This window comes from Notechis scutatus, chromosome 2 (assembly GCF_049901735.1).
Source record: "Notechis scutatus isolate UNSWTSFEM ecotype Mainland chromosome 2, rNotScu1.2, whole genome shotgun sequence".
NCBI lineage: Eukaryota > Metazoa > Chordata > Lepidosauria > Squamata > Elapidae > Notechis > Notechis scutatus.
The window spans coordinates 7,926,206-7,954,174 of record NC_142010.1 but is presented as its reverse complement, the minus strand read 5'-3'; the positions used below and the strand labels follow the sequence as shown (position 1 = coordinate 7,954,174).

The following is a 27,969-nucleotide window of genomic DNA, read 5'->3' as shown; positions in this document are numbered from 1 at the left end:
ATATTTTGACAGTGGCCAGATTGGCTTTTGCACAATGTTGGAAACAGCCTCATATTCCATCAGAGGAAATGATTATTCAAAAAATTTCAAGTTGTGCAGAAATGGACAAATTAACCTTGGCATTAAAAGATAAAGACACTTCAATATATTACGACAGCTGGAACTGCTGGTACAAATGGATAGACCAAAGACAGTTTTCACACTAAAAGGCAAAAGAATATGATAGAATCGTAGTAGTGATATATATATATATATATGTAAGGATTGTGTATATGGCATAAAATAAGGATAAAAAGGAGGTCTCACAAACTGTTGAAGATGGAAATGTTTTTAATTGTTTTCTGTCTTTTTCTTTCTTTTTTTTTTATTTTCCTTTTCTCTCTTACATTTATGTGTGTGTTGTTGGTCTATTTTAATTGTAAAATCAATAAACTGTATTTAAAAAAAGAAATGAAATTCATGCCTTCCCTATACTGATCACTTTGGGTCTCAGGTGGATTTTCTTGTGTGCAATAAGGGCGGAATGTTTCCTGAAGGACCGTCCACACTTGGGGCACTTAAATGGTTTCTCCCCTGTGTGTATAAGCATATGATTTAGAAGGTTAACCCTAGTACTGAGATCTTTCCCACAGTCTGGACACTCATAAGGTTTCTCTCCTATGTGAGTTCTCTGATGTCTCACCAGGCTGGAATTGTGACTGAAACTTCTCCCACAATCAGGACATTTAAAGGGTTTCACTCCTGTGTGAGTCCTCTGGTGTATCACGAGCTGGGAATTCTGAGAGAAACTTTTTCCACAATCAGAACATTCAAAGGGTTTCTCTCCTGTGTGAATCCTCTGGTGTTTCACCAGGCTGGAATTCTGACTGAAACTTTTCCCACAATTAGGACATTCAAAGGGTTTCTCTCCTGTATGAGTCCTCTGGTGGCTAATAAGGTGGGAATTGGTACTAAATCTTTTCTCACAATCAGGACATTCAAAGGGTTTCTCTCCTGTGTGAGTTCTCTGGTGTATCACCAGGCTGGAATTCTGACTGAAACTTTTCCCACAATTAGGACATTCAAAGGGTTTCTCTCCTGTATGAGTCCTCTGATGTATCACAAGGCTGGAATTGGTACTGAAACTTTTTCCACAGTCAGGACATTCAAAGGGTTTCTCTCCTGTGTGAATCTTCTGGTGGTTAATAAGGTTGGAATTGTTACTAAAACTTTTCCTACAATCAGGACATTCAAAGGGTTTCTCTCCTGTGTGAGATCTCTGGTGTATCACCAAGCTGGAATTCTGACTGAAACTTTTCCCACAATCAGGACATTCAAAGGGTTTCTCTCCTGTGTGAGATCTCTGATGTATCACCAGGCTGGAATTGTGACTGAAACTTTTCTTACAATTAGGACATTTAAACGGTTTCTCTCCTGTGTGAGTCCTCTGGTGTTTCACCAGGCTGGAATTGGTACTGAAACTTCTCCCACAATCTGGACATTCAAAGAGTTTCTCTCCTGTGTGAGTCCTCTGGTGGCTAATGTGGGAATTCTGACTCAAAAGTTTCCCACAATCAGGATATTCAAACAGTTTCTCTCCTGTGTGAGTTCTCAGGTGTGCAAGGAGATGAGAATTCTGACTGAAACTATTCCCACATTCAAGACATTTACAGAGTTTCTCGCCTGTGTGAATCATCTGGTGGCTAATGAGATTAGAATTGATACTGAAATTTTTCCCACAAAAAACACGTTCAAATGTTTCTATCCTGTATGAATTCTCAGATGTATCATGAGCTGGAGTTGTTCTGATTTTCTCTAGTTTCTCTCTCACCTGATGAGGAAGGTGAAGAATTATGTAGCTCTCCGAAGGAAATGGAAAATACTTTGATTTCTGGACTCACTTGTTTTGCTTTTCAGTGTTGCTTCTTATCCTCAGTTGTCCAGAGTGCTGTTATTGCCATCCTCTTTGTCTATAAGATTCAAATAAAAGGGTATCTTTAATTGTGCATAAAATGGTTGCAGAGGATGAGAAAAAAAGAAAACGTTTACATTACAATGACAAAGCAAACATGCCTCAATGCTCCAATACGCTCTTACATTAATCATGATTCATTTGACACATGGAAGGCTACCCAGATCCAGGTTCAAATATCCATTCAATGATGAAATTCATTTGTTGACTGGGTCAATCACAAATTCTTAGCAGAGCAAAGGGTTGTTTTCAAATACAGGCAAGTGAAAAAGAAAGAACACCCTCTTTGATATCTTTGGTTTTACTTATCAGGACATAAAAAATATCATTGCAACAGAAAAGAATAATAGAATTTGAAAGGATCTTGGAGATCTTCTAATCCAGACCCAGAAGTGGGCTGCTGCTGGTTCTCCCCGATTCAGGCGCACGAACCAGGGAGATAATGCGCAGTTTGGCAAACTGGAAAGTGCCACCACTGGCTGGCCCCACCCTTCTACCTGCCCCCCAGTCACTCCTTATCTCGACTCACCTGCCTTGTCCGATAGCTAATCATGCTTACAGCTCTCTGGCTCCTTCGCTCGCTCCACGCGGTCCCTGCAGCCCAGCTGATCTCCGTGCCTCACCTGCCTGCCTGCCTTTGCTATGACCTACCATGCAGGTCACGCGTCCCACTCACCACAGTGGGTGGGCCTTAGGCCACCTCACAGTGCGTACAATTTTCTGAATGCTGTTGGCTGATCTGCTCCCTCCTGGCTCTTCTCCAGCCTGCCAGAGCGCTGTCTTCCCTGCTCCAGAAGACACAGCCTCTCCGCACCTGGCCGAAGAGGGCACCAGCAAGGGAAGAGGTTTACAAGCGTGTGGGATCATGGAGCTCTTTGTCTGAGGTTTTTACGGCCTGCCAGGACAGTGAAATCCAAAACCTGCCCAAGAATCGAGAGTGGTGCTTGGGAAAGTCGTTCCAGCGCTGTGAGATATGTATCTTTCAAAACCTGCCCCCTCACTGCTCCACTTGCTCCCACTGCAGACTCACCAGCTTGGCTCGCTTACCTCCGTCAATGTCAGCCTTCAAGATCTTCTACTATTGCTTTGCATCTTTCGGCTGCCATAAGTAACAGGGGGAGGAGGGGGGACAAGTTGGGAAGCGAGCTGGAGGTGGTATAAACTAGCATTGTATGAAAAGAGGAGGAGGGAGAGTGCATTCTTGCTTAGGTTTCTGTTTCTTGCTCAGCTTTCTCTTCTCTGCGCAGCTGCAAACCTTTATCAAAGTATGCCAAGGTCAACGGACAGAAACTTCATCACCACCTGAAGATGTCCACATGATGATATTCACAACTTTTAATTGGAAGAACCATTTGAACTATTGGGGGTGGGAACATTTCCATCACTTTGTATATGTGATTTACACACCTATTTCCTCAGATTCAGAATTCTCTAGTTGCTACCACTTCATTTCCAGTAAAAGATATCTTTTCTCTAATTAAAAGAGTCTAAGTATTTCTTTCTTGGATTTTGAATGGAACACCGTCTGACAGTCCCATTTCCCCTCCTCCAGAGGCCCTTTACTCACTGTCCCCACTTCTTTCCCAACAACCACCTCTTTCTTCATCCAATCTTACAGAGCACACATTTACACGTCTCACAGCGCCAGAGGGAATATTCCATGCACCGTCTCCTCACAGAAGGTCCCAATACCATGTGATGAGTTTGCGTTTGCTCTGTATGTATGAGGCTGAGAAGCAGGTGTGGCTGCTGGGGGCTTGAGTGATCCCCTAGCTAAGACTCTGTGCAGCTCAGTGAGCCCCCAAATCCCACTCCTGGCTGACCCCGCCCCACCTTATAGATACACCCACTCTTCTCGCCTCATCTTCTTTGGCCACTCGCGCCTGGCTCCCTCGCTTGCTTGCCAGCCTTTACTAGCAAGTTCCTATGCGGCCCAGCTCTGGCTTCCTCTGTCATGCCCCTGTTGGAGTCTGATTCCAAGGGAGAGGAGGAACAGCTGACAGGGAGTGTAAGTGTGGCTCCAGAGGTTGTGGAGGAAACTGAAGAATGGCACAGGCCAAATGATTTTTACTACATCCCAATATATAAAATCATAGAAGTCAAGGGGAGTGTATTTTCTTTTTCACTTGACTGCTTATCTGGAAGTCCTGGGAGAGATTATACATTTGCAGGTATATACATTCAGAGAGAGAGAAAAATACGCACCTACAGTATGGAGATAATCCATGTCTTTCAAGCATGAAAAATATGGTTACAGTCAGTCCTGTGCTATTGTTAATCAGGAATTTGATGAATTTGATGATTGCTCAACTGACATGTTTCAATCTAATTGCTTGCTATAGCTTTTGAAGCATGAAAGGCACCTACAGGGCAGAACAGCTTTTACATCTGAAATTTTACACTGCTTTTGTCACTGCCCCAACCTCCCCCAATATATTTGCAATTCATATGATTTCTTCCACTTGCGTGCCTCATTCTTGACACAATCTTGAACAAACATGCTTGGTGCACTGAATTTCTGGGACTGTTAGGAAAAGAAGAACATTGAAAACCATCCACCTCAGCCCCATGTCTCTTCTCCTCTTGCTTTCTCAATCTCTTAACTATAATCCCAACGCTCCAATCCCCAAAAGATTCTGGCTGGAGAATTCTAAGGCTGAAAATCTTGGGGCACACATGGAGAAAAAGGCTGGGACTCATGGCACGTAGCATTTCTATCATCTACCATCACAAAAATGCAAAGAACACTCCCAAAAACATTTTTACATAATTGCCCAAATATCCAGCAACTTCTTAGGCTAAAGGCCAGATAACCATTATCAGAGTAATATGTCCTAATTTTTTCTTTCCTCTTCCCCATCTAATACCATTACAAATTCTTTGTAATCAAATTAAAGAGTCAATTTCTCAGCTGGACTTACAATGGGACATGAGAAATGAAATTCAAGCATTCTCTACACTTCTCACTTGAGGCCTCATGTGGATTTTCCTGTGCATGATAAGGGTGGAATGTTGCCTGAAGCACCGTCCATACTCAGTTGAATGGTTTCTCCCCATGATTCATAAGGCTCACTCTAATACAGAGATCTTTCCCACAGTCTGAACATTCAAAGGGTTTCTCTCTTGTGTGAGTCCTCTGGTGTGAAACGAGATGAGAATTTTGACTGAAACTTCTCCCACAATCAGGACATTCAAAGAGTCTCTCTCCTGTGTGAGTCCTCTGGTGTTCCACCAGGCTGGAATTGTGACTGAAACTGTTCCCACAAACAGGGCATTCAAAGGGTTTCTCTCCTGTGTGAGTCTTCTGGTGTGAAACGAGATGAGAATTTTGACTGAAACTTCTCCCACAATCAGGACATTCAAAGGGTCTCTCTCCTGTTGTGAGTCCTCTGCTGTTGAACTAAGTTGGAATTGTTACTGAAGCTTTTCCCACAATCAGGACATTGAAACGGTTTTTCCTTGGTATGAGTCCACGTTGCCATGCTCGCTAAAGAATTTACCGCATTGGGAGCATTTGTAGGGCTTCTTTCCTTTGTGGGTCCTTCCATGAACCACAACGGAGTTGTTCTGACCAAAGGTTTTGCCACATTCAGAATATTTGTACGGCTTTTCTCCTGTCAGGGTCCTCTGATGCATTATCAGCTGTTTTGCAAGTTGTATCTTTCCACAACAGGCACATCTATGAAGCTTTTCCATAACTAATATTCGTGAGGAGGTCAGAAATATGGATGATCCCTTGGTTTAGTTGTGCTTTGATTTATTGGTGATTTTCTTCCTCTCAGAGTGAGGCCTGCAACACTGTCTGCTCTACATGGCTTTCCAAATGACCTTTACCTCCCTAGTAACTTCCAGATATTTCCCTCTTTTGCTGAATGGAAAAATAATCTCCCTTGACTTTTCATGTAATGTATGCTTGAATTTCAAACTCTAATTTTCACAGCTAGAAATCTCTTCTTGATTTTTTCTTGTTTCTCTCTCACCTGCCGTGGAAGAATTGTGTGGCTTTCTGAGGGAAATGGATAATCTTTTGATTTCTGGATTGACTTGCTTTGTTATTCAGTGTTGCTTGTCATCCTGTTGTCCATAATAAGATTCAAATAATTGTATCTTTAATTGTAGATAAAATGGTTGCAGAAAATGAGAAAAAAAGAAAAGTGTTTACATTACAATGAAAAAGCAAACATGCCACAATGCTCCAATAAGCTCTTTCATTAATCATGATTCATTTGACACATGGAAGACTACCCAGATCTGGCTGAGGTGATTCCTTTTTTACTCAAAGCCTAACCTTAAAAGGAAAAGAGGGAAAAATCCAAAAGAGACTCTTAACTATATATTAAGGTGGCGAAGAATCACATAGAGAAAAATCTACAGACCCTAAAGAAAAGAACTGAGAGGAAAAATTAAAGATTTCAAAGCACAAAAAATTGGATGGCTAAATTGGGTAGGCGTTATTTTGGAAAGACATTTCATAATGCTGGATCTATCTACTTTAATAATTGACTTTGCTCTTATAAATTGAATTTAAATTGGATTTAATAGCTGTTAGAACTAAGACAACGCTGAAACCTAAGCTGAGACCGCCATCTACTGATGAAGGAAAAGATACTCTACAACAGTGGATGCTAACCAGTGGGCCGGGATGACTGGTGGTCCATGAGAAAATTGTGGTGATCTGCAGAGAAATGTCACCCTTAAAGCATCCCCCAAAGCAATTAATCCAGGCTATGCGGGAACACAAGGCTGCGCCGCCCATGTGGCCTGCGGGAGCACAAAGCTTGTGTTGCTTACATTGCGAACAACATGAGGTAATGAGGGGACAGGGGAAAGGGTAGAGGGGAGGAACTTGCCCTATGTGCCTCACCTGGCCACCGGGCTGCTTCTTTCCGCTTCTTTCTTCTTCTGCTTTTGGCTGCACGCAAGGAAAGCAGCAAAAGTCTTTCTATCCCCCAAACTCCACCGGAAATGACTCTTAGGGACCCTGCAAGGCATCCTGCTCCAAGAGGCTGCACCGGCGCAACAAGGTTTCACAAAGACTCATTTCTGGCGGAATTTGGGGGAGAGAAAGACTTTTGCTGTTTCTGCTGCTTTCCTTGCATTAAACCAAAAGTCTCTCTCCCCCTGAGAACGGAGCTGGAGATGTTATCCTGCAATCCCAAATAAAGAATGATCAGTTGGTAGGAAAACGGGGTGGGGAATTTTCCTGCAGACTTTTTTTTTGGATTTTCCCAGGGTCTCTGGTCTACAGGATTTAAAATTGAGTTTGGTGGTCCCTGAGGTCCAAAAGGTTGGTGACCCCCTGCTCTACAACCCTGGGAAAGAGTGGGCCCAAATTCCTCCACAATGCTGCAAGAGACTGATAAAGTCATACAGAAAATAAACAGATAAAATGAATAGAAACTGAGAACAGCAAAATATTTTCCTTTTCTTTTACTTTTTGCTCTGTGAATTCTCCCTCTGAAGATATAAGACAGTTGATGGTTGAATTCTGGGGCTTGGTGGGCCTATGTGGATTACAAACTTAATAAGAGAAGAAGAGAATACTTTTTGAAGAATGAAGTTAACAGTCTAATATCTCTTGCATTACAATTTATATTTTTGCTTTCCTCTTGGATTATAATTAAGTTTCACTTCTTTTTGTGGATTGTAATTATGCTCTTCTGGGATTACAATTTTTTTAAAAACTGACATTTTTTGGAGATTGGAGATTGAAGATAATAAGGAAGAAGGAAAAAAGGATACTGTAACATTGAATGCTCTGAATAGCTTTGTAAAAGCGGAAATTGGAAGGAGATAGTGAAGTTGGCAGTCAATACTGGGGCTGTTGGGGTATCGCAGTTATTATTTTCAATAATTGGTTTAAAATTATTAAAGCATCTCAAAATGAAGAAAAGTACATCTGCGCCATCCTCAGCAGCAGCAGCATCTAGTCCACAGGTTGAAAGTCATTTGATATGTTGCAGCAAGAGAAATGAATACGATGCAGTCAGAGATGAACGTTATGATTCAAATCATGCATGAAGACATTAAGGAAAGAATAGGAAAAGTAGAGGACAAACTAAAAAATCTTCAACAAATAATGGAATTCAGAAAGTAGAAGAGAAAGCTGAACAGAGAAAAGAGTGGAAGAGGTTGGTTACAGAATTACTTTGGCAGATAAGTCATGAGAAAACAATATCACTTGATATGGATACGGCTGATTATTACTTGCGATTTCAGAATATTGAGGAAGAGAAGAGAGAAAACTTGGTGAAGATAATGGCAGAGCTGCTGGCAAATGCTTTAGAGGTGATCAAAGAAAAGGTGCTCTGGGGAGTTGTTTCTTGTCACATATCTGGTGTAGACTCTAAATATTTCGTCCATCTCAGTGAGATGGACAAAATATTTAGAGTCTACACCAGATATGTGACAAGAAAGGACTCCCCACAGACTTCCAGTTGACGTTGCGGCGTAAACGGCTGGAAAATAGCAGGCTCTTCGGAGTCTTGTGAAATTGCACCAAATTGCACCAAACAGCAATCAAGAGAACTTTTATGGTAAACTCCATAAGAAATTAATAGAATTGGAGTATGAAAATATATGTGTAGTAAGAGACTTTAATGCAATTGTAAATACGGAACTGGATTATAAAACCAGGACAGTTAATAAAAAAACTAGGAGAATGTTTTCAAAAGCTTTCTTTAAAATAGCGGAAGAACTAGGCATTCAAGCTTTATGGCAAGAGATACATCCTAAGGAAAATCAATATTCATTCTATTCAAATAGGCATATGTCTTGGTCAAAAATAGATATGATACGGATGTCAGCTGAACTAAAATCTAATGTACAAGAAAGAAAGATAGAAACAAGTAATTGGGCAGATCCAATAAAAGTTAAATGGAAAGGACAAAAAAGAAAATTAAGATGGATGTTGAACCAATCAATATGAAAAGATAAAGAATTAATTCAATTCATGGAAAAAGAACTAGACTTTTTCTTTAAAAAGAATAGAAGAGACATCATTACAAAATGTATGGGATACAGCTAAGGCATATATTAGAGATTTAGCTATAACTTGAATGGGAAAGAAAAATAAGAAGAAACAAAACCAAAAGATATTAGAAGAAGAATATAAGAGGCTATACAAAAGGTTACAAAAGGAACCACAAAAAAAGAATCTAAAAAAAACAACAAATTGAATAATAAAACCTGTTGAATTTAACAGATAAAGAAGAATTAGCACAAAAAATTAAAAACGCTAAACAAAATTTCTTTGAAAATGCAAATAAACCAGGAAGATGGCTGGCATACAAATTGAAAAAGGAGAACGAAAACTGATACACCAATTAATGGATGAGGAAGGAAACCTTCACCATCAAAATGATGATAAAAAGAAAGTGATCCAAAATTACTATGAAAAATTATATGATCAAGAGACAGTTTCAGAAGATAAAATAATACTTAGAAAAAGCGGAATTACCTAAAATATCTGAAACAGTGAAATCTATGTCAGATGAACAAATAACATTGATGGAGTTAACAGAAACAATTAAGAAACAAAAGAATGGCAAAACACCGAGCCCAGATGGTCTACCAGCAGAACTCTGTTAGACTTGCAAAATATTCTAAGTATACCAATGCTGAAAATGTTCAATGAAGTATTGCTAGAAGCGAAAGTACCAAATTCATGGATGGAAGCACATACCAAAAGAGGGACCAGTCTGTATTTAGATGAATAAATGCATTGGCTTATCAACACGCACACTTGGACTCTGTCTTTTTTCCCTGAGCCACACCCGTCAGTCTGCATGACACTAGCTTTACAGATGTGGGGGCTTTAACTGATGAAATGATGCCTAAAGCAACATTTGAAGCATCACTTATGTCCATAGAAGCCATGAGCTCCAAGTAAGGGCAAAAAATACCTTCCATAACCCCCTTGGTGACACCCAATTGAAGTAGTCCTCATTTACTGACTGCAATTTGGACTGGCATCTGTGTCACTAAGCAGCCCAATCATGAAGCATGAAGTCACATGACAGAACCAAATTACATTTGTTGCTTTTTTTAAAAATAAACTTTATTCAATTTTTACACAATTTAAAAACATTGAAAAAATAGTTATATCAACACTGAAGATATCATTTACATTTCTTAATCATATTCTATTTAATTTCCTATTACATTACAATTATTACATACAGGTGAAACCCGAAAAATTAGAATGTCGTGCAAAAGTTCATTTATTTCAGTAATGCAACTTAAAAGGTGAACCTAATATATGAGATAGACTCATTACATGCAAAGCAAGATAGTTCAAGCCGTGATGTGTCATAATTGAGATGATTATGGCTTACAGCTCATGAAAACCCCAAATCCACAATCTCAGAAAATTAGAATATTGTAAAAAGGTTCAATATTCTAGGCTCAATGTGTCCCAATGTGTCTCAGCTAATTAAGCCATAACACCTGCAAAGGGTTCCGAAGCCTTTAAATTGTCTCTCAGTCTGGTTCAGTGGGAAGCACAATCATGGGAAAGATAGCTGACCTGACAGTTGTGCAGAAAACCATCATTGACACCCTCCATAAGGAGGGAAAGCCTCAAAAGATAATTGCAAAAGAAATTGGATGTTCCCAAAGTGCTGTATCAAAGCACATTAATAGAAAGTTATGTGGAAGGGAAAAGTGTGGAAGAAAAAGGTGGACAAGCAGTAGGGATGACCGCAGCCTGGAGAGGATTGTCAGGAAAAGGCCATTCAAAAGTGTTGGGGACTTTCACAAGGAGTGGACTGAGGCTGGAGTCAGTGCATCAAGAGCCACCACACACAGATGGATCCTGGACATGGGCTTCAAATGTCGTATTCCTCTTGTCAAGCCATTCCTGAACAACAAACGCCAGAAGCTTCTTACCTGGGCTAAAGAAAAACAGAACTGGTCTGTTGCTCAGTGATCCAAAGTCCTCTTTTCTGATGAGAGCAACTTTTGCATCTCATTTGGAAACCTAGAGTTTGGAGGAAGAATGGAAGATGCTTTAAGTCCAGTGTGAAGTTTCCACAGTCTGTGTTGATTTGGGGAGCCATGTCATCTACTGGTGTTGGTCTACTGTGCTTCATTAAGTCCAGGGTCAACACAGCCATTTATGAGGAGATTTTGTTGCACTTCATGCTTCCTTCAGCAGACAAGCTTTATGGGGATGCTGACTTCATTTTCCAGCAGGACTTGGCACCTTCCCACACTGCCAAAAGCACCAAAACCTGGTTCAATGACCTTGGGATTACTGTGTTTGATTGGCCAGCAAACTCACCTGACCTGAACCCCATAGAGAATCTATGGGGCATTGCCAATAGAAAGATGAAAGACATGAGACCGAACAATGCAGAAGAGCTGAAGGCCACTATTGAAGCATCCTGGTCTTCCATAACACCTCAGCAGTGCCACAGGCTGATAGCTTCCATGCCATGCCGCATTGAGGCAGTAATTGCTGCAAAAGGGGCCCAAACCAAATAATGAGTACGTATGCATGCTTATACTTTTCAGAGGTCCGATATTGTTCTATGTACAAACCTTGTTTTATTGATTGCATGTAATATTCTAATTTTCTGAGATTGTGGATTTGGGGTTTTCATGAGCTGTAAGCCATAATCATCTCAATTATGACAATCTCCTCTGAAGACCCTCCAGTGACGGAGCCCCCACAACCTCTGGAGGGAATCCATCCCTAAAGGATCCACCGTCACTTGAAAGAGGCTTTTTAAATCTTCCCCCCAGCAGAAAATTGCAGCCACCAATTTCACAGCCTGCAGCCCCAGCGGGCTCCGATCTGGGGAGGGAAGGAACCTGCAGCTGACACGCTTCAGCCCAGTTGCTTCTCCGCTTCCAGGCCGTGGAGGGAACCGAACAGCCCGACTTGCTCCCGGACTCTCCACCTGATGCCTCCAACTCACCTGCCAGCTGCTGCTTCCATCCTGGGAAGAGCACAGATGCCGCTCTGCACACCACCTTCCTCCCATGAATCATCCGGAAGAGGAAGTTCCCCTGCGCTTCTCCTTTCCTCCCATCCTTTCTAGCAATAAAGCACTCAATGGTTTAAAAACGCCTTTTTCAAGCTCAAGCACGGATGGCACTAAAGTGTGGATGACTTTCTATGCAACAGATTATGCGTGACCGCCATCTAGCGACAGGAAGTGGAAAAACACGCTTTTCCAGGCTCCTTTCTAACTGAGCCCTGTGAAATAGTGAAACCTGATGCTACTTCGCTTCGTTTTTGGTGCCTTTGGGTCACTCTTGTTGCCTGGCCTTGCTGTTTCCTTGGCAATGGTTTTTGGAAGGGGTTTCCTGCCTTCCTGCTTCCTACGCTTAAGAGGACTGGCCAAAGTTGAACAGATGCTCTTGTCCTTCAGGTGGGACTGGAACTGAACATTTCTCTGTTTCTAACTTGGTCCCTTCACCATTACACAAAACTCCAACAGCAAATTCAAGCTTTCAAGATCACCCAATCAATCAATTAATCTGAATAGATCTGGAAGGGACCTTAGAAGTCTTGAGTCCAACCCCCTGCTCAAGCAGGAGGCCTTAAGTTGCTTCTCTCCTTCATTAGTTTCCACCCATTGTTCCTTGTCTTGCCTTCTGGCGCTTTGACTTGACCCCCTCTATTTTATGGCAGTCACTCAAATATCCATGCTCTGGAACAGGGGTCACCAACCTTTTGGACCTCAGGAACCACCAAACTCATAATTTTAAATCCCAGGTACCACTAACCGGTTCTGTGGGCATGGCCTAATTTGTGGGTGTGGCTTGGTGGTCATGTGACTGGGTGGGCATGGCTTGTATGTAAAGATTATAAATATTTGTATAAATATTGATTTTTTTTAATTTAAAAAGCAACTTTTACCCAAAATCAGGCAAAGCAGGCAGGCAGATTTGAGTTGCTCACAGAATCACAGATTCACTCACAGATCTATCTTCCATTGGCTACCTGAGTCTGTCACATAAAATTTGCTTGCAAGCAAACTCGTAAAATTAACTCAGAACACACCATGTATATAAATATTGATGTTTTTTTTAATAAAAAAGAGCAATTTTTACCCAGAATCAGGCAAAGCAGGCAGGCAGAATTGCTCACAGTATCATTCAGTGATCTATCTATCTGCCATCAGCTAGCTCAGACTGTCACATAAAATTTGCTTGCTGTGAGTCTGCACTGAATAATAGAACCTTCAGTCCTAAGTGAGGTTTGGCTGTGCTTAAAAGCAGAGAGGAAGATCTAAAGACTTATTAGAAAGCAAGAAATCCAACCATTTCCTGCTTTCTAGCTAATCTAAATCTCCTGGTACAGCAGAACAGCTGATGGTCGGAAAAAGGAAAAATAGTAATTTAGCAGGCAAGTTTGCTGGGTAAGGAATGAATGGGTGTGTTTCTGCACAGCCTGGATTAATTGCTTTAGGAGGGGTGCTCTGGGGGTGAGATTTCTCTGTGGCCCACCAAAATTTTCTGGTGGGCCATGGCCCACTGGTTGGTAACCACTGCTCTGGAGCACCTGGCTGGCTTGGGCTCCGCAGAAGAGCTGGCCGATCCCGACACAGCCCCTCCACCCATCACTTTTGCCAAGGAGGCACGACCACTTCTGACCCGGTGTTCCTCACACCCAGCTCAGCTCCTGCACCTCCGAGAAGAGTAGCAGCACCAGCCACCGCAGCGGGGGTGAGGATAGGAATGCCAGGGCTTCCCTCCCTTCTTGTATGGCCCCAGCTATCCTGGCCAACAGCTCTGCTCCCCTTGCTCTTCTGGGTTCCTGCACACTGGCCAGCTCGGGCATGGGGCAACCGTCCACCCAACCAGGAAATGCTGTCCTGTGTGCCTGAGCCGGTACGGCACTCCAGACCACAGATGCATGTCAGTGCCGCGGGCTGGAGGGTTGGGGCCACACAAGAAGCTCACTCGGGGGAGGAGGGAGAGAAGCCCTGGCTTGTCCGTCCACGCCTCCGCTGCCCCCTCACGCATGGCAGCAGGGGTGGCTGTTGCACTGCCGCTTCCAGGCGGGATGCTGGAGGACCTGCAGGTGGGGAGGCGAACTGCCCACATGGCTTGCCGAAATGGGAGTGGCTGCAGTGGCCGGCCAGTTGTTCCTGCCCTTCCCCCTGCAGCTGCCACTGCTGCCCTTCTGAGGAGGCGGGGCTGCGCAGGACCTGAGCCAGGTGGGAAGAAGGCACGCCAGCCAGGAAGCTGTCGCGATCCCTTAGAAATGGCGGGAGAGGGGGGTAGCTGTGCTGCCTTGTTCCAAGGCTGGGAAGGGGCTCCAGCTTTCCAGGGGAAGGAAGCTGCAGTGTGCATGTCCCGCCACCCCAACAGGGACGGGGGAAGGGAGGCGCAAGAACCCCCAAAAGGCAAGGCAAAGCCAGTGCATGCGCACAGGACAACTGGTCACTGTGCACGCATGCACATCAGAAACCAGCAAACCAGGTGGTCAGAGCGCATGTGCGTGCCGAAAACCAGAAGATCTGGTTTTCGGCACGCACATGCATGTGCACGCACACCCATTCTGGCACTTGGTACCAAAAAGATTTGCGTGCGCTCCCATTTTGGCACTTGGTGCCCAAAAGATTTGCCAACACTGATTTAGTGATTTTGCACACAAACAAGAACTTCATAAATGTTTTATGGCACAACACTGGTCAAGCTTCACTCTCCAAGGTTTACTCAATTGCAAAAGTAGGTTTTGGGGAGGTATCCTGCACTCCCACTCCCTGCAGTTTCCTTGCCAAGGTTTTTTGAAAGCAGATTTCCCCTTTCCAAGGCCTGAGAGGACAAACCAAGCCAACGTCTCTGAGATGGCTTTGTGCCTAAAGCAGGATTGGAATTCAGGCTCTAGGCTGGTGACCACCCAACTGGGCCTTCCTCCTCCTCACAACATCCATCCATTCAGCTGTTCCTGCTAATCCAGCCCCAAATTCAAGACTGCAGCTTTCAAGATCCAGTATCTTCCAAACACCACATACTTTCCACCTTTCAATCTGAATTTCAGAGATTGATTCTGAGGAAATGGACTGTTCCTCTGAGTGGGGACTTATGGCTTTTCAACCCACCCTGTAGAGTAGACCATAACCTCTGACTCTTAGGTTGGCTTTATTTAATTTTGCTTGATATTGCTATATAGCTCTGTGAAGTGGTGGGACTGGAATATAGCTCTGTGAAGTGGTGGGACTTGGTTCTCTGGTTGGGTAAGCGTGGCCGGTTGGTCATGTCACTGGGTGGGTGATGTTACTCATCATACCCAGCCTCACCTCCCAGCCACTCGCCTCAAAGGCAGAGGTAGGACTCATCCAGTTGCGGCTAATCCCACCACTGGCTGGCTCCGCTCCCGCCTGTTTTTCACCTTGTATTTGGGGCCATTTTCAGCCTGTTTTTCAGGCCCAAAACCAGGCAAAAAAGGGGCCCCAAAACAGGCAGGACCAGAGCCAGCCAATGATGGGGTTTGCCAGTTTGCCGAACTGCACAGAATTTTAACTGCCTGTTCCCTTGAACCAGTTTAAACCAGCAGCAACCCACCTGTGAGATTCAGAGGTTGCTGATGGTCACATAGGTGTTATCAAACTAATATGTTGCAATATTTTCTTTATTCCTTCCCATCTAATACCATTACATATTGCCTATAAAAATTAGGCAAATTCTTTACAGTCAAATTTAACAGTCAATTTCTCAGCTGGACTTACAATGGGACATTAGAAATGAAGTTCAAACCTTCTCTACACTTATTACTTAGGGGCTTATGTAGATTTTTTGTGTACAATAAGGGAGGAATTTTTCCTGAAGCACTCTTCGGCACTCAATGGTATCTCCCCTGTGAGTATAAGCATATGATTTAGAAGACTAGTCCTAATACTGAAATCTTTCCCACAGTCTGGACACTCATATGGTTTCTCTCCTGTGTGAGTTATCTGGTGTGTCACCAGGTTGGAATTCCACCTGAAACTTTTTCCACAAAAGGGACACTCATACAGTTTTTCCCCTTTGTGAGTCCTCTGGTGCATGAGCTGGGATCTCTGAGAGAAACTTTTCCATTATCGGGACATTCAAAGGGTTTCTCTCCTATGTGAGTCCTCTGGTGTGTCACCAGATTAGAATTTTTGCTGAAACTTTTACCACAATCAGGACATTTAAAGGGTTTCTCTCCTGTGTGAATCCTCTGGTGGCCCATGAGGTTGGAATTCTGACTGAAACTTTTCCCACAGTCAGGACATTTAAAGGGTTTCTCTCCTGTATGAATCCTCTGATGTTGAACCAGGGTGGAATTCTGCCTGAAACTTTTCCCACAGTCAGGACATTCAAAGGGTTTCTCTCCTGTGTGAATTCTCATGTGTTGAATAAGGGTGGAATTCTGACTGAAACTTTTTCCACAGTTAGGACATTTAAAGGGTTTCTCTCCTGTATGAGTCCTCTGGTGTTCCACAAGGTGGGAATTCTGACTGAAACTTTTCCCACAAACAGGACATTCAAATGGTTTCTCTCCTGCGTGAATTCTCTGGTGGCCAATGAGGTAGGAATTGTGACTGAAACTTTTTCCACAGTCAGGACATTTAAAGGGTTTCTCTCCTGTGTGTGTCCTCTGGTGTGTCACAAGGGTGGAATTGTTACTGAAACTTTTCCCACAAACAGGACATTCAAAGGGTTTCTCTCCTGTGTGAATCCTCTGGTGTCTAACCAGGCTGGAATTATCACTGAAACATTTCTCACAATCAGGACATTCAAAGGGTTTCTCTCCTGTGTGAATTCTCTGGTGTGTCACCAGGCTGGAATTGATACTGAAACATTTACCACAATCAGGACATTCAAATGGTTTCTCTCCTGTGTGAATCCTCTGGTGTCTAACCAGGCCAGAATTGGTACTGAAACTTTTTCCACAGTCAGGACATTCAAATGGTTTCTCTCCTGTGTGAGTCCTTTGGTGTATAACCAGGTTGGAATTATCACAGAAACATTTCCCACACTCAGTACATTCAAACATTTTCTTCCTGATGTAAGTCTTCTGGTGTGTCACAAGGTTGGAATTCTGACTGAAACCTTTACCACAATCAGGACATTTAAAGGGTTTCTCTCCTGTGTGAGTCCTCTGGTGTTGAACCAGGTTGGAATTCTTGCTGAAACTTTTATCACAATCAGGACATTTAAAGGGTTTCTCTCCTGTGTGAATCCTCTGGTGGCCAATAAGGCTGGAATTCTGACTGAAACTTTTCCCACAGTCAGGACATTTAAAGGGTTTCTCTCCTGTGTGAGTTCTCTGGTGTTTCACCAGGCTGCAATTGTGACTGAAACTTTTCCCACAATCAGGACACTCAAATGGTTTCTCTCCTGTGTGCGTCCTCTGATGTGTCACCAGGGTGGAATGCTGACTAAAACTTTTTCCACAATCAAGACACCCAAAGGGTTTTTCTCCTATGTGAGTCCTCTGGTGTCTTGTGAGTCTGGAATTCTTACTGAAACTTTTCCCACAGTCAGGACATTCAAATGGTTTCTCTCCTGTGTGAGTCCATGTTGCCATGCTCACGAAAGCATTTACCGCATTGGAAGCATTTGCAGGGCTTCTCTCCTGTGTGAGTCCTTCCATTGATCACAACAAAGTTGTTCTGATCAGAGATTTTGCCACATTTAGAGGATTGTATGGCTTTTCTCCAGTCAGGATCCTCTCAGGCATAATCAGCTGTGATTCGCAAGTTGTATCTTTCCCACAACAGGCACATCTATGAAGCTCTTCCACAACTAATATTCCAGAGGATGTCCAAAATATGGGTCATCCCTTCTTTAGTAGTAGTGGCGAATTTCTTCCTCCCAGAGCAAGGCCTGCAACAGTGTCTGCACTACGTGGCTTTCCAAGTGACCTTTTCCTCGCCTGTAACTTCCAGATATTCCCCTCTTTTGCTGAATGGAAAAATAATCTTTGACTTTTCATGCAATGTGTGCTTGGACTTCAAACTCTACTTTTCCGACCTAGAAATCTCTTCTTGATTTTCTGTTGCTTCTCTCTCATCTGTTGAGGAAGGTAAAGAATTGTGTGGCTCCCTGAAAGAAATGGAAAATATTTTGATTTCTGGACTGACTTGCTTTCCTATTCAATGTTGCTGGTTATCCGCAGTTGTCCAGAGTTTTCTTCTTGCATCCTCTTTGTCTATAAGATTCAAATAAAAGGGTATCTTTAGTTGTGCATAAAATGGTTGCAGAAGATGAGAAAAAAAGAAAACGTTTACAATACATTACAATGACAAAACAAACATGCCAGAACGCTCCAATAAGCTCTTACATTAATCATGATTCATTTGACACATGGAAGACTACCCTGATCCAAATTCGAATATCCATTCAATGATGAAATTCACTTGTTGACTGGGTCAATCACAAATTCTTAGCAGAGCAAAGGGTTGTTGTCAAATACAGGCAAGTGAAAAAGAAAGAACACCCTCTTTGATCTTTGGTTTTACTTGTCAGGGTATTATAAATATCATTGCAACAGAGAATAACAAAATTGGAAGGGACTTTGCAGATCTTCTAATCCAGCCTCTGATCAAGCAGGACATCCTATACCATGTCATAGAAGTGGCTGTCTCGTCTCTTCTGAAAAGCCTCCAGTGATGGAGCACCACAACTTCTGAAGGCAAGCTGTTCTGCTGGTTACTTGTTCTTACCATTAGCAAAATGCCCTTGATCAATTGATCATCAGAAAGTGTGAGTACATCTACAAAAGCCGAAACTCAAAGCCGGAGTTTCCTGGTCTCCGGCATTGAGCTGAGTGTTAACATAATGCCAAAGAGTAAAGAATCAGCAATGAACTTAGAGAAGCAATTGCTGCTGCCCATCAATTTGGAAAGGTTTAAAAGACCATTTCTAAAAAATTTAAAATCCTTCATTCTATAGTGAGGAATATTATTCACAAGTGGGAAACACTGCTGGCAGTTGCCAATCTTCCCAGAAGTGGACATCCAAGAAAACCCAGGACCTGGACACCTTGCAGTCTTTGAGTCGACCATGAACCCCTCTGCATACTAAAGTATTCTAGAGTCAAAAGTGAGGCCATCTGTCCAGTAGCTAAAGCTAGGCTGACATGGGATTATGCAACTGGACAATGGTCGCACAACAGATCAGCAAATCTACAACAGAATGGCTGAAAAAGAAAAGAACCAAGGTGTTCCAATGGCAAAGTCCAGACTTCAACCCGAGTGGTGGGACGTCAAGAGAGTTGTGCATAAAAACACCCACAAACCTCAATGAACTGAAGCAATGTTGTAAAAAAGAGTGAGCCAAAAATTCCTCCACAACACTGCAAGAGACTGATAAAGTCACACAGAAAAGAATTTGACTTTTTCGTTTTGGCTTTCTTTTTATAAAAATAAATGATGACCTGATGTAATATGTCATGTGTTGTTCATCTGTGGTTGTATTTACCTATTTTCCCTCAACACTGTCCAACTATTTACAAAGTCTATACTACTATTACTATTAATCTTCTCACCACTCCTTATCACCCACCCCCTCCCACTTGTGACTCTATGACTGTAACTTTGTTGCTTGTATCCTAATGATTTTTATTGACTGTTTCCTAGTATGATTTGTATGAATAGTATGACTATTAAGTGTTGTACCTTATGATTTTTGACTCTTGATGAATGTATCTTTTCTTTTATGTACACTGAGAGCATTTGCACCAAGACAAATACCTTGTGTGTCCAATTACACTTGGCCAATAAAGAATTCTATTCTATTCTTTTAAGAACTGCTAAGGACCAAATGATTTTTACTATGTCCTGCTATATAAAATCATAGAAGTCAAGGATATTGTACTTTCTTTTTCACATGCCTGTATATCTGGAAGTCCTGGGGAGAGATTATGTTTGTAGATATATACATTCAGAGAGAAAGGGAGTAATATACACACCTACAATATGGAGATAATCCATGTCTTTCCTGAAGAATATGATTACAGTTAAACCTTCTGCACTAATGTTAATCAGGAATTTGATGATTGCTCATCTGTTGAGATGGCAAGGCTGATGTTCAGGCCTCAACAAACTTCTGAGGCCATGAAAACTTTCACAGGAAACCACTAGCCTCCGGGTTAGGCATGTGACCAAAACCACAGAAGGCATTTTTAGCTATTTTTATAATTTCCATATTTCTGTACCTTATCTGTTGTGTGCCAGCTCCCTCTTATGTAATGAAAAAAAGCAAATAAATGTATAAATATCTGCCTTTCACTACACTCAGGATTCTTTCCTTCTTAGGAGGGACCCCTCTTTATTCAGATGGATAAATGCATTGGCTTATCAACACACTTGGACTCTGTCTTTTGTTTTACTGAGCCACACCTGTCAGTCTGCATGACGTTAGCTTTACAGATGTGGGGGCTTTAACTGATGAAATGATGCCTAAAACAAGATTTGAAGCACCAGTTTTGCCCATGGAAGCCATGAGCTCCAAGTAAGGGCAGAAAATACTTTCCACAATCCTTTTGGTGACATCCCAATTGAAGTAGTCCTCATTTACTGACTGCAATTGGGAATAGCATCTGTGTCACTAAGCGGCCCAATCATGAAGCATGAAGTCACATGACAGAGCCAAGTTACATTTGTTACTTTACGGTGTTTTAATGTGTATGTATTTTTTATTTCTCGAAGCCACCCACAGTTATGTCATGGTAAGGTAGGTGGCCAATAAATTTTACAAATAAATACAACTGAATAACCAAAACGTTCAAAATGTTCAATTTTTTAAAAACTGGTGGGTTAAGCAGAGTTGAACCTGGTGAATACACGGATGGGGGAATCAAGAGGAAAACACTGTGCTTGTAAACTAGAAATGGAAGTAAAATAACCCAGAAAAGACTCAGAAGAGGCACCTCAGTCTGGTTTTCTTGCCCAGAAAACATCAGGTCCACTACAGATTGAGTTGGGGGGGACCTTGGAGGTCTTCTAGTCCATCCCGTGTAGAGGCAGGAGATCCTATTCCATTCCGAACAAACGGCTGTCCAATCTCCTCTGAAGACCCTCCAGTGGCGGAGCCCCCACAACCTCTGGAGGGGAGCCATTCCCAAAGGATCCACCTTCGCTTGAAAGAGGCTTTTGAGATCTTTCCCCCAGCAGAGAATCGCAGCCAACCAGTTTCACAGCGTGCAGCCCCAGCGGACTCCCATCTGGGGAGGGAAGGAACCAGCAGCAGCTGACACGCTTCAGCCCAGTTGCTTCTCTGCTTCCAGGCCGTGGAGGGAACCGAACAGCCCGACTTGCTCCCGGACTCTCCTCCCACCTGTTGCCCCCAACTCACCTGCCAGCTGCTCCTTCCATCCTGGGAAGGGCACAGACGCCGCTCTGCACACCACCTTCCTCCCACGAGCGACCCGGAAGAGGAAGTCCCTCTGCGCTTCTCCCCCTCTCCCATCCTTTCTAGCAATAAAGTACTCAATGCTTTTCAAATCCTCCTTTTTTTAAGCTCGGATGGCACTACTGAATTGATACCTTTCTAGGTACAGATGTTGCCTTACCGCCATCTAGCAACAGGAGGTGGAAAAACACGCTTTTCCAGGCTCCACCATGGCATTTGGAAGATGTTTTCACTGTTTATATGGCAGCAGGTCCTTTTCGACTCCTTGCAACTGAGCCCCGTGAAATAGTGAAAAGTGATGCTACTTATCTTCGTTTTTAGTGCCTTTGGGTCAGTCTTGATGCCTGGCCTCGCAGTTTCCTTGGCAGTAGTTTTTGGAAGGGTTCCCCCCCCCCCCACCTTCCTGCTTCCTAGGCCTGAAAGGATTGGCCAAAGTTGAACAGATGGTTTTTGCCCTTCAAGTGGGACTGGAACTGAGCATTTCTCTGTCTCTAACCTGCTGCCTTCACCATTACACCAAAGTGGCTCTTCTTCTTCCTCACAAAATGTATTTAAGTGATTGCCCACTAGGATGCCAAAATCCCTCTCACAGTTGCTCTGTCTTACATATTGGTAAAAAAAATCAGAAAATAAAATACAAGCTGAATAGTCAAGATCTTGTTGATGACCCAAGCTCTGTAAAGGACCTGGGAATACTCACCTCTAATGATCTAAGTGCTAGAGCTCACTGCAACTACATAGCCAAAAAGGCATTAAGAGTTGTTAACCTAATCCTACGTTGCTTTTTCTCTGGTAATATCTCACTACTAACCAGAGCATACAAAACATTTGCTAGACCAATACTCTAATACAGTTCATCAGTCTGGAATCCTTATCACGTATGTGATATTAACACAATTGAGAAAGTCCAGAAGTATTTCACAAGAAGAGTTCTCCACTCTTCTACCCGTTGTAGAATACCTTATGCCACCAGACTCGAAATTCTAAAACTAGAAAACCTCGAATTACGCCGTCTTCGGTCCGACTTAAGCATGGTATATAAAATCATACATTGCAATGTCCTACCTGTCAATGAATACTTCAGCTTTAACCATAACAACACAAGAGCACACAACAGATACAAACTCAAAGTAAACCGCACCAAACTTGATTGCAGGAAATACGACTTCAGCAATAGAGTGGTCAATGTCTGGAATACTCTACCCGACTCTGTAGTCTCTTCCCCAAACCCCAAAAACTTTAACCTTAGACTGTCTACTATTGACCTCACCCCTTTCCTAAGAGGTCTGTAGGGGCGTGCATAAAGCGCACCAACGTGCCTACCGTCCCTGTCCTATTGTTTCTCTTATTCTTTTATTTTTCTTATATGTACCCATTTCATATATTCACAACTATGTATACACTTGTACTTATTATCTTGTAAACAATTGACAAATCAAATAAATAAATAAATAAATAAATAAATAAATAAATAAATAAATAAGTTAGTGGCATTAATCCAGGTTTCATATAGTTTGTACCTGTAGTAACTTAGCACCCACCCCTCTCCTAGAAAAATGATTAATTGTTTTCTGTATTTTCCTTTTCACTTTTTCCTCTTTATTTCTTTTTTCTCTTTCACATTTATGTATGTGTTGTCTGTCTGTTTTAATTGTAAAATTAATAAAGTTTTTAAAAAAAGAGAAATGAAATATCCTAGGAAATATTAAAAAGGCAGAATATTTCCCCTAAAAAGAGTAGAAACTCAGAAGCAGAAATTCACCTCAGAAGCAGCTCACCCCCACCTTTGCTAATGGACCATTACTCTGACCTAGGCTAGTCTATTTTACATAACAAAGATCTCCAGGTAGAGCTATAATAGGAATAGGACTCAGGACAGCCTACAGAGTTGCCCCATGGGAGTCTGACAACCAATCAGAATACAAACTCAAATTCAAATCCCAAGAGAGGGTATAAACAATTGCAGTCTCAGCATACCAGCCCTTTTCCTTCTTTCTTCACCCAAGGCAGGTGATCCTGTCCACCATTAAACTATCTTTCCAAGCAGTCACCATGTTTCCAGTGTTTTTCTTCCCCACTTGAAACTGAACCCAGAAGGATAATTCTTCCAACATACCTATACAACTGTTTTTTCTTGGCTAAGTATAAAACTTTAATTTTATCGGTGTTGAATATCATTTTGTTAGATAGGGCCCACTCTTCAAGTCTGTCATTTTTGATCTTGACCATGTCTTCTGGGGCATTGGCAATTCCTTCCAGCTTAGTGTCATCTGAAAATTTGATGAGTTCCCCTTCTATCCCCTCATCTAGATTGTTTATGAAGATTTTGATGAGTTCTGGGTCTAAAATGCAACCTGAAGGTACCCCACTGCTTATTTCCCTCCATGTGGGTGCAGTTCAATTGAGGACTACATGTTGAGTATGATTTGCAGCCAGTTTAGGAATCCATTGTGTGGTGTTGCTGTCTGCCCCACATTTATCTAGCTTGCCCAGAAGTAGGTTGTCATCCACTTTATCAAATGCTTTATTGAAATCTAAGTATACAATGTCCATAGCATTTCTCTGGTCCACTAATTTAGTCACTTTGTCAAAGAATGAAATAAAGCTTGTTTGGCATGACCTGTTTTTGATGAACCCATGTTGGCTACTTTTTATAACTTTGTTTGAGAGGATCTCCACAGCATAACCTGGCGTAACCTGGAAAAGAAATGGGAGGGGCCGGAAACTGGGCTCCCAGCCCCATTTTCCCTTTTCCTGCCTCGTCTCTAGTCACAAGAGGAAAACTTTAACCCCTTTGCTGAAGCTGCCGCAGGGAGAGGGACGCCTGGGGTGCCACCAGACAATGCCAGTGTCCTCCTGCCAAGTCCCGTCAGAAAGGCTCATCCATATCACCCAGAAGAAAAATCAAGGGATGAAAAGCAAGCACCCAGATTTTTTTAAAATATAGATTGAAAATCATTGCACTAGTAAAAGAAACTTGCCTTTGCTAATCCACAATAAGCTACAATAGGTGCAAATTAGGAATGCATTGATATTGAAGAGGGGCGAGGCAGACCTTCAGATGTCATTGCACTAGAAGGCCCACCATCCTTCCCCCGCATGCAATTCCTGGCTGGAGAGTATGCCTTTTCGTCAATATCTAACCTTATACAGTATGTCAGGAGGAGTTTAGTAGAGCCTTTTCTAATCCATTGTATTAAAAGGCGCATGTCTTGCAAGGCTTTTCACAAAATTCCTTAAGTCTGCAAAGGAGCAATTCAATGACTTCTTCCACGGGGAATGGCCATTCTTATGGGGCATGCCTTGTTCTGAGTAGGAGGATCCTTCCCAGCTTTTGTCAGCCCTCCAAGCATTGACCCCATTTCAAACCAGAATTCTGAGGCCGATTCCCAAAGAACAGGTTTTATTTAGGAGACATCATCTTGGTATTAGCTGGTGGAAAGCCAACTCTAAATTTTCCAGGGCTTTCCACCTCAATAAACCCAACAGTTTCACTTTCCTTCAAAACAATGATCACATTGTCCAATCCAGGCTCCTGCTGGTTACCTGGCAACTCCTTCCTCCTCCTCCAGCCAGCCAACAGCTGGAATGTCGTTGACCCACTAGTTTATTTTAATTACAACCCCCTTAAGGCTCCAAGCTTTGACAAGCCCGAAGCTACCTGAAGGAATCCCAACTAGAAAACTACAGAAAAGGAAACTGGAAAGGGGAAAAAAACAAACCCACAGCCAGATCAAGCTTCAAGGTTGACAGCTTACTTCTCCCGTTTTAAGGGTTTTCATTTTTCAACATATTGTTGCACCCAAAAAACAAGCCTTTTCCCTTTTTTTACTGGTAGAATTATGTATCATCAAAGATATCTGTAAGTCCTGGAGAGAAAGTATACATGTACACATATATGTGGGTACTGTTGGAAGAAAAATTTGATCTGGTTCCAAGCTGGAAGGACCCTGGAAATAAAATGGAGGCTGATTGAAAAGAAGGATTCTGTATATTGATGAGCAGAAGCAACAAGAGTATGTAGTTCCTGGAAACCTGACAAAATGGTTAAATGAATGGATGGAACTTTATAGGTTTCTATAACTTTGAAGTATGAACTGTTCTCCGGAGTGTACAAAGAAGGGGCTTTTGTGTCATTTGCTTTTTCAAAAGTGGTGAGTTAATCCTATCGTGTCCTAAAAGGTCACCCTCCTGTCCTTAAAATTTGGGTGGGAGAATGCACATTTTAATCCCATCAACTGGAACTGAAGGTGTTTTGTTTGTGAATAGGCTGGCCTGGATTTCTTAACAAAACATCCTTCTCTAAAGACTTTGGATAAGTGCTGAGGCTGGTTTCTGCCTTTGTTAAGAGTTTTCTTCTCCAGTTTTCTGTTGGGGAAATATAATATTCTGTCTCTTTTAATATTCCCCAAAATATTTCATTCTCTAGGGGTGGAGTGTTTGTGATTACTTCTTACAGTACACTCATACTTTTTGATCTAACATTAGAGCAAGGGGAGGATGTTAATCGATGAAATGATCCCAAGAGCTTTAGCAAGATTAAAGGACAGGGTTTGCACATGGAAGTAGAGTGGAGGCTTTTAAGAAGAGACCGGACAGCCTCTTGTCTCAAATAGTATAGGGTCTCCTGCCTTGAGCAAGAGGGGTTGGACTAGAAGACCTCTAAGGTCCCTTCCAACTGTGATACTTTATGTAAATATAGGTAGTCCTCGACTTGCAACCACAATTCAGCCCAAAATTTCACTGTTGCTAAGTGAGACATCTGTTAAGTGAGTTTTGCCCCATTTTTCAACTTTTTTTGGCCAGAGTTAAATGAATCATTGCCATTGTTAATCATACAGTTGTTAAGTGAATCTGGGTTCCCTGTTGACTTTGCTGGTCACAAAAGAGAATCACATGACTCTGAGACAGTGCAACCGTCATAAATTAGGGTGCTTTGGAAAGCATCTGAATTCTGATCATGTGACCATGAGGATAGCTGCAATGGTCGTGTGAAAAACAATCATCAAGTCACTTTTTTCAGTGCTGTTGAGTGGTCACTAAATGAACAGTTGTAAATCAAGGACTGCCTGTAAGAAAAAAAGGCAAGAAATACTGTGCACAACCAGGCTGGTTAGGTAGTCTCATTTAATGACAGCCATTGGGATCCGCAAGTCCATTCGTGACTGGTGTGGTCATTAAATATGTCCTCACTAAACCATGCCAACTTACATCTGTTCTAGCTATGGTCATTAAGCGAATCACCATGTTCTGTTCAGTGCAATGTACCACAACTGTGACTTGCAACTTCCTGTCAATTTTGTTTGTTGGAAGCCAATTGTGGAGGTTCCAAATGGTAATTCTATGACTAATTGCAAGCCAGTGCCATCCCCGAATAACTGTGATGGCCACAACTTTGAGGAACACTTGTAAGTCTACTTTTTCAGCACCATATAAGTGATAACCGAGGAATGTCTATAAAACTGGACATCCCAAAGGGTGCTCAATAGCTATGATTTAAAAAATCTTAGGTTAAGCACAGCTGTGTCAGGATAATAAATGGATGGTGCACCACTAGGAAATCCTGTGTTTGTTTGCTAGGTATGGAAGTTAAAAAAAAAAAAATCACAGGAGGAGGCAGTGGCATTTCCAAGAAAAGAACATGTCCATAAAGACAACCCTACTATGAAGGAGAACCAGTTTTAAAGCATGTACCACCAATGGAATAAAATCTGGGGAGTGAAAGTATATGTAGAGACTGACATGTTTCAATATAATTCCTTATGTCTTTTGAATTCACCTTGTAGACCATCCCCTCTGACTCTTAGATTGGGTTTCTTAAATTTTGCTTGATATCTTTATGTGGCCCTATACAAATATCCTGAGGCTTTCCAAGAGTTTCTAACTCCTAACCATAAGAAGATGAGACATGATAAACATATGCACTAACATGTGACACCAAGAAAAGTGAGAAAGGAAAAATGATGGAAGATACATTTACTATTTTAAAGTTTAGAAATTTTGCACGTTTAAATTCAAAGTAAGTTGGAGCCTGAGGCTGAAAGAGCCCCTTGGTTCCTCCAGATGCCGGTCCTGATCTGTTCCTGGTCACCGAGTGTCCTTCTGCAAAGGGATCACATGCAACATGACCTACCAAAAAAAATTGTAACCTGTCTTTTTGAACGGTGTTGGTGAAATGAACAATCTTGGAATTATTTGGCGTCTTCCGATCCCAGCAAAATCAGGATCATTCGTCTGCATAGCTAAAATGTCACTTTTGCCGCTACAAATAATGTTCCTCTCTTTATTTGTAGAATGAATCCTTGAGCCCTGGGAGAGAAGTGAAAGAACAGGAAACTTCTCCCATGTGTTGGGAAGACAGCATTGTATTACTTTTCTTTCCTCACATCTCATCACCAAGGAGGGGGTGAACCACAAAAGTATCTGTCCCTTGGGGTTGCTCTCACCTTCCAACCATCAAAGGCTAATAAGGAGGTCCTTAAAAACAAAGATGACCCCAGGAGGAGTTGTGAATAAACCTGGAGTTCCTGTGCCCAAAACTACAATCCTTTTTCTCCTCCACTCAATGTTACTACAGCTCTTTTCCATGAAGGCCACCTGCAAGGCAGAACAGCCTTTACACCTGACATTTTACACTGCTTTTGTCACTGCCCTGTTGGAAGGAAAAGTTCCTCTCT

The 27,969-nt window shown here is 42.3% G+C and overlaps 4 protein-coding genes and 1 pseudogene across 5 annotated transcripts in view; 1 reads left to right on the top strand and 4 right to left on the bottom strand.

The window, feature by feature from the left end:
• Positions 1–11,939, bottom strand: part of LOC113432058 (uncharacterized) — a 30,612-nt gene extending 18,673 nt beyond the window's left edge. Inside the window, exon 1 of the mRNA XM_087953014.1 lies at positions 11,875–11,939. The gene's annotated coding sequence lies outside the window, so the exon portion shown is untranslated. The remainder of the gene's footprint in view (positions 1–11,874) is intronic.
• The window catches only part of LOC113428307 (uncharacterized), a 43,947-nt gene extending 31,974 nt beyond the window's left edge, over positions 1–11,973 (bottom strand). The window contains exon 1 of the mRNA XM_087953146.1: positions 11,875–11,973. The gene's annotated coding sequence lies outside the window, so the exon portion shown is untranslated. The remainder of the gene's footprint in view (positions 1–11,874) is intronic.
• Positions 1–27,969, top strand: part of LOC113426492 (uncharacterized) — an 807,865-nt gene that overhangs the window by 274,573 nt on the left and 505,323 nt on the right. The gene's annotated exons all lie outside the window — the stretch shown is intronic.
• LOC113428309 (uncharacterized) lies at positions 313–5,924 on the bottom strand. Its single transcript, XM_087953373.1, is given in 3 exon segments — positions 313–1,473; positions 5,048–5,327; positions 5,329–5,924. Coding segments are annotated over 3 exon segments (1,467 nt in total). The 5' UTR covers positions 5,500–5,924; the 3' UTR covers positions 313–457.
• The window catches only part of LOC113428302 (uncharacterized), a 110,264-nt pseudogene continuing 97,821 nt past the window's right edge, over positions 15,527–27,969 (bottom strand). The window contains exon 3 of the transcript XR_015747094.1: positions 15,527–17,447. The product of XR_015747094.1 is annotated as an uncharacterized LOC113428302 (transcript). The remainder of the gene's footprint in view (positions 17,448–27,969) is intronic.